This window comes from Seriola lalandi, unplaced genomic scaffold (genome assembly GCF_002814215.2).
Source record: "Seriola lalandi dorsalis isolate HSWRI2012SDOR001 ecotype SW California unplaced genomic scaffold, Sedor1 jcf7180002054607, whole genome shotgun sequence".
Lineage (NCBI taxonomy): Eukaryota > Metazoa > Chordata > Actinopteri > Carangiformes > Carangidae > Seriola > Seriola lalandi.
The window spans coordinates 38,566-40,717 of NW_019525160.1; the positions used below are offsets into that span (position 1 = coordinate 38,566).

Here is a 2,152-nt window from a genome sequence, read left to right on the forward strand (position 1 = left end):
AGACAAATATTCTATCTTTATTTTCTTGTTACACTTCTAGTTGTTGAATTGCTCGGTAATCTTTCACAGTAAAATGAAAACTGAAGAAAGGAAGGCTTTTATTGTGAAGCAGCAGCATTAAATCCTGGTGAACATCAGCAGGAAGTGAACATGATCATTAATCAGTGAAATCAGGCCAATGACTCATGAGGGTGAAACTCCACCAACCACAGACACTCAGTGAGAAGCTGCAGGAACAAACACTGAACATCTGGCTGATAAACAACAGTTCAGGAGACATTTGAACACTCCACACTCATCCAGATGTTTCCTCCTCCTCTTCTTCTTCTCTCCATAGTGACCAATCAGTACTCTGCTGCCCTGAACCTCTACCTGCAGGCTGGAGCCGTGAGCTCCGACTTCTTCACCAAACCTGTGCCGCCCGACGTCTACACCGACCAGGTGGAATTAAAATTAAAAAAAAGTTTTTCTTTTTAATCAAATCCAGAGAAACTTAAATTATTTTCTGTTCTTCTTTGAATAAATTACAATGATGTAAAAAGATCAACAGCCTCCGTCTGGATCCACGATGGTTTAGTCTTTATTTACTTCAGATCCTGAACGTCACAGACTTTTATCAGAGGCCGGACTTTACGTCTCACTCACTAGTCGTTAGTACGAAGCCTCGTTAGCGCTGCCTCCTCTCTCCCTCTCTCTGTGTCTCATGTTCAGTTATTCCTCTGCCTCCTTTAGTAATAATTAGAATAAATATAAATATATGTGAACTGTCCTTTGAAATGAATCACGTTGTCTGTTCTGCAGGTTCTGAAGAGGATGATCAAGTGCTGCTCCATGATGAACTGTCACACACAGGTAGGAGGTGAAACACTCTCAGCACCTGCTTGTTTTAATGTCCCGATAGAAACATGGTGTCAAGACTTTTCCAGCCTCGGAGTCTCATATAGAAAGTATGAGTGTGACCCAGTGGTACATGAAAGATGCCTGGAGCAGACCGGAGACGGTGTTTTGTTTAACCTCATTTGATGTAAATTTTTTTTCTCTTAAATTAATTATTTTTGCTTTGTCAGCATTATTCAGTCTCAGGTATTGTCAATATTTATTATTTTATTTTATTTTGTTATTTTTTATTAATTAATTAATTTTATTTTTATTTATTTTTATTTACTTACTTTAATTATTTTATTTTTAATAAATTAATACATTTTTTCTCTTGTTGTGTGTGCTGTTCGGGTGTTGTTTGTCGTTTTGTTTGTTTAAACTCAATAAAAAAAGAAAGTATTTGACGAAACTGGTTTTCCCTCGTTACCTGTCGCCCTCAGGTCGCCGTGCTCTGCCAGTTTCTGAGAGAGGTCGACTACATGACGGCGTTCAAAGCTCTTCAGGAACAGAACAGGTGAGTCGCGGCACGATACGCGTCACATGGTTAACCACCAACAGCTGCTCTGAAACATCTGTAACGTTTCCTTCCGTCACCACAGTCACGACGCCATGGACTCGTTCTACGACTACATCTGGGACGTCACCATCCTGGAGTACCTCACACGTATCCTTCCTGTCAGTCGTCTCCACTTTAATACACTTTATATTACCTCCAGTTCACTCTGATTCTTCTTCTTCTCCTTAATGCAAGTTCAGATATTCACCACAAACGGGGCGAGACTGAGAAGAGACAAATAGCTGTAAGTCGTTATCGTGTTTCTGATGTTTTTTTTTCAAAATAAAAGTAAAAATCTGTTGTTTATTTTTACAGTAGCTTGTCGCTGACCTTTGATTAACAACCAATAATATCAGCTGTTGGTGAGCTCAGAAACGCAGCAATGCAACACTCCTTTCAGAATAAAACATCACAATAGCTTGATATAAAGAATTGCTGCAAAAAAAACAAGACTTTCTTGCGCTTTTATTTTTTAGGCAAAATTGCTAAAGAGGAAGTGATTCTGCAGCTAACTTGCTGCTCAGATGGCGATCTCTTTCATTTATTTTGAAAAATCTTATCTAACTAATCCAGCAGGCCAGATGTTCTTGCTGGCAGGCCAGATGTTCTTGCTGGCAGGCCAGTTGCCGACCACTGGTGCAGACAGGTTTGTTGAACTGTTTCCTGCCTCTTCACTTCCTCCTCAGATAAAAGCGATCGGACAGACGGAGCTGAACA

At 39.9% G+C, this 2,152-nt stretch overlaps 1 protein-coding gene across 1 annotated transcript in view; it reads left to right on the top strand.

Moving 5' to 3' along the window:
* ints8 (integrator complex subunit 8) overlaps positions 1–2,148 on the top strand; it is a gene marked incomplete at its 3' end in the record, with an annotated part of 12,830 nt that extends 10,682 nt beyond the window's left edge. The window contains exons 17-22 of the mRNA XM_023419695.2: positions 264–441; positions 802–852; positions 1,320–1,393; positions 1,479–1,543; positions 1,636–1,679; positions 2,122–2,148. Coding sequence (XP_023275463.1) covers positions 264–441; positions 802–852; positions 1,320–1,393; positions 1,479–1,543; positions 1,636–1,679; positions 2,122–2,148 — 439 coding nt within the window. The remainder of the gene's footprint in view (positions 1–263; positions 442–801; positions 853–1,319; positions 1,394–1,478; positions 1,544–1,635; positions 1,680–2,121) is intronic.
* Between the last annotated feature and the right edge of the window lie 4 nt (positions 2,149–2,152).